The sequence below is a fragment of the Zea mays genome, chromosome 3, assembly GCF_902167145.1.
Source record: "Zea mays cultivar B73 chromosome 3, Zm-B73-REFERENCE-NAM-5.0, whole genome shotgun sequence".
Taxonomy (NCBI): domain Eukaryota; kingdom Viridiplantae; phylum Streptophyta; class Magnoliopsida; order Poales; family Poaceae; genus Zea; species Zea mays.
The window spans coordinates 124,166,354-124,170,334 of record NC_050098.1 but is presented as its reverse complement, the minus strand read 5'-3'; the positions used below and the strand labels follow the sequence as shown (position 1 = coordinate 124,170,334).

Here is a 3,981-nt window from a genome sequence, read left to right as displayed (position 1 = left end):
TGGTGTTGTGCAAAACTGGGAGTAAAATGCTCTTCAATATGCCCTGTCAGCCATGTGATGTTCTGTTCTCGTTTCAGCTGGATGAATTGGAATTTCAGTGTTTTCATCCCACTTTGGAGCGCTACGGCTCTTGATCTGTAAACCTTAGGTCTTGGGTTGCTGCAACAGGTTTGTAGTGCTTTGTTTGGTGAGCAAATTTTATTAGCAAAGGTTGATCCCTCGTTACCATTTGAAATCGTGGGATTAAAGAGAGATAGAGGGGAGGGTTCAGCCAAACAGTGTAAGTGCAGTTCAGGTGCTTAGTCTAGGAGTGAAGCAAGGATCTCCATGCCTGTTGTGTGTTTTCCTTGGGTCATTTCGAGTCAGCAGCTGACTGCTATCCACTGCTCAGCCCTCTATTTATTTTTACCCAAGTCGTATATATCTCCTCTCTTATTAAATCCTTGGAATGCTCCTGTTCTTATCCAATTAGTGCTCGGCTGGAAGCCTTCTCGTGTACACCAAATCTCTCCTTATCCCCTCCACGTAGCCTCTTTGTTCAGCCTGGAAACTACCGGACACTCCTCCGTCTCGTGATATTTTCTCTCTTCCATATCTCCACGGAAGCCGCTGGACATCTCCTAGATAATCTTCAGCCGTTACTTCCGCTCGTCCGTGCCATGCTTACATTGGTGATCAAGACGCCTAGGTCTTCACCACCATCGCTTAGCTGTTCGCCTCTGCGTCAGCTCACCGGACCTGCAGTCCGTCAGGCCACTGTCTACGCTGTGCTCAAGGTCCTACTCACCGTTCTTCTCGTCGACAGCGCCAGTCGTGTCTCCCGCTACACCGACACTTTTTCTCCATCGCTCGACTCCGTGCTCAGCGCTCTCACCATCATTACTGTTCCTCTCCTCGCCGGAGTTCGCCGGGCTTACGCTCAACCCCGCCACCGTGAGATTTACCTCGCCTCCAAACCGTGTTCGCCGCAGCCCAGCCATCGTCTACCATCACGCTCGGCTCCAGCTAGTTGCGCTCCTCGCGCCAACCCTGATTCCAAGCGCCGCCACAACCTCGTCCTAGATTCGAGGCATCACATCGTCGCTCTGCTGCATAGGCGCCCATGTCGTCGCCTTCCTGCCGTCTTTGCTCATGTGCCAGGTAAGAGTTGGCCGAAGGTTTTGTATTTTATTTTCCAATTTCAGATTATAGTGGGGACCTAGAAAATGACATAGAAAATTACAGAAAAATGCTAAATATGTAAAACCAATTTTGTTGAGTTCACCAAGATGAGTACTATCTGATCAAAAAATTCATTAGGCTTGAACAACTTTTATGTTTAGGTCTTAATTAAAATTAACTTACTAACGCTTATTTTAGTTATAGAAATAAAAATATAGCTCCAAAAATACTGAAACTTTGTGGATAGGTTTAATATGTCTAAAATAGTGCCGAGTATAAGTTTTAATGTATTTGGAGTTGGTTTGCCTAGAGAACCTTGAAATAGCTAAAAGAAGAAATAAAAAAAACCTAGACAAGTAGTGTTAATATATGTTGTAGCGGGGTTAGAACCTATAAAGTGTTGGGTAGCAAAATTTAGTGAACCTTAGCATGTTTAGTCCTCTGGTTTGTCCAACTAAATTCAGTTTAGGCATTTAGATCAAATGTTAAGTTAGGTATAAGTATAGATAAGCTTGTCACGTGCTTAGTTAGAGGTGTTTATGTTCCCCACCTCTCCTTTGTGAGAGTTTGCATTTCATATCATTACATAAGCATCCATGTATTTGTAATTGACTTGTAGAACACCTAGAAGAAGTGGCATTGAAGAAGAAGCCTGCCCCAAGTACTGTTGATCTAGTGGTGGAGTTCCATCTAACTAATTGTCGTGATTGAAGGGTTTTGGATCTTCTCCTGCAAAAAGGCAAGCCCCGGTGCATTTGCCACCTTCCTTGTATTTACAAAATTTTATCACTTATATGATGCATTAGGTGATAGGGGTTGAATGATTAAACACTTGATGCATTACCATTCCTTGAAAAAAAATTGATTACCATACCTTGTCACCTGATTTATAAAAGCTAGAGATGCTTAATCATGCAGATAGATTAAAAAAAATGTTTTTGATCTACGACTCATAATTTCCAAAAGAAAATTGGCTTGGGATAATGAAGGCATCATCTGCTGTGAGAAATTCATTATCCAGGCATGGCCCCTCTGTCAGGCGCCAAATGTTTTGAGAAATAGTATAAATAAACTTGAGGCCGGGCGGTTGACTTGCACCAGAACGGAGTCTGGTTGTAGTGTCTCCGTCTGTGTCGATTAAGGACCGTACCGATTGTAGGCCTGTTGATCTAGGACCTTTTAGCTGGCCACATACCTCGTCATGGGTAAGCTTGAACCCGGCTATTCCATACGTGAAATGACAACCGCGCACTGGGTATGGGAGATGGTGGGAGTAGCAGTTATCCTCCTGGCAAGAGGCTGGATGGTAGGGTAATGTGCTCCCGGGTAGCGCGGACCAGTTCATGTAGTGAAGGATCCGTGGGGATGGTTGACATATGCAAGGGTTAAGTGCTACATATGTCGTGTGGTTGGAGATCCCCAGCTGGGCATTAATCGATTCGGATCGCCGTTACTTCTCGGATATGAAGACTGGATCGCTGCCCTTCATCGTAGATAACAAGTGAAACAAAAATTTGGATTTTAAAAGCAACCTAGTGTAGGTCAAGTGAATGATCTAGATTAGGAAATTGCTAGATTCAGGCTAGAAGATTCAGGTAATAAACTAACTTGTGAAATAAAACTTGGCTTAAGGACTCACTTCTAGTAAGCTTTTCTGCAAAATGAGTCCTTGAACTTTGATGAGCTTTACCTTGATTCCCAAAAGCCAGCATACCCTTGAGAGTCTTTTCTTTAGTCGGGTAAGTCTTGCTGAGTAATTGTGTACTCAGGGTTTTATCCCTTATTGTTTTTGTAGGAGAAGTTTTATTCCCTTATCTTTGGGTTAGCTACTTCATGTGGATGACTTGAAGCTTAGAATGTTTATGTATATATCTTATGGAAAGGCTTCACCCTTCCAATTATTGTAATAAGTTATGCACTTCGAGTACTAACAGGACTTGTAATAAATACATCTCTTTCTACCATGTAAAACTTGAGTTCTGAAATGTAAAGTGTACTTTGTAAAAGTCTTCCGCTCTATCTTCAATGTGTGTGTATCAAATGTGATTACTGTAATATACCTGTTATGTGGGAGATCCTTGGGATGATGAGTTCCAGTTAGCGAACTCGATAGCCTTGTTAAGTTACCCGGTACACGTGCACAACCATCTGAGGCCAGTAAGGCAAGGATTGGTGCATGTGGGTCTGATAACTTGGGAGGGCTGTCACAGCCGCGACAGCAGGATCCGACAACTTCCCTTGTAAGCTTCGGTGGCGAGGAAGAAGAAATAGACAGATTTGTGGCTAATCCTTTCTTATCCAGTAATCTTTGACGGTTTATCAGCACAAGTATTTATAGTCCATTAGATGGGCTAGATTACAATCAAAGACAAAGTCACACAATGGCCCAGATTAACCCTAATGCTTTTAGAATCCCATAGATCTCCAGATCTACTACTACACCAAACTCACCGCTGCTTCGGTCGTTACATTTCCCCCCAACAAAACTCGCTTGTCCCCAAGAGAGGGCATCAGGAAACCTATTTTTGTCCACATAAAAATCTTTCCAGGTTGCTGAAGAAATAGGCAAACCTATCCATTTAATCATCACTTGAGGTACTGCATGATTACCCCTCCGAACCAACCTTCTGTCCACAATTTCCTCAGGCCAAATCCCTGGACCAGACAAATCTGCCACCTTGGGAAGCTCAGCAAAAACTAGAGTATGTTTTGGGTGAAATGCCTTTAACTAAGATACATGAAAAACATGGTGTATCTGTGCATTTTCTGGCAACTCCAATCGATAAGCCACTGCACCAATTCTTGCCACAATTTTGAAAA

General features: G+C 43.1%; 1 protein-coding gene across 1 annotated transcript; it reads left to right on the top strand.

Annotated features, from left to right (window-relative positions):
* Positions 1-454: 454 nt before the first annotated feature.
* LOC103650494 (uncharacterized) lies at positions 455-3,166 on the top strand. Its single transcript, XM_020551121.3, has 2 exons — positions 455-1,140; positions 1,781-3,166. The coding sequence occupies exons 1-2, from the start codon at positions 660-662 to the stop codon at positions 1,870-1,872; spliced, it is 573 nt and encodes a 190-aa protein (XP_020406710.1). The 5' UTR covers positions 455-659; the 3' UTR covers positions 1,873-3,166.
* Positions 3,167-3,981: the final 815 nt, after the last annotated feature.

Excerpts from the sequence above, each read along its gene's own strand:
- LOC103650494 (XM_020551121.3), top strand. The coding sequence starts at position 660 with ATGCTTACATTGGTGATCAAGACGCCTAGGTCTTCACCACCATCGCTT. Across the intron at positions 1,141-1,780 it reads CGTCTTTGCTCATGTGCCAG|AACACCTAGAAGAAGTGGCA; the intron begins GTAAGAGTTGGC and ends ATTGACTTGTAG.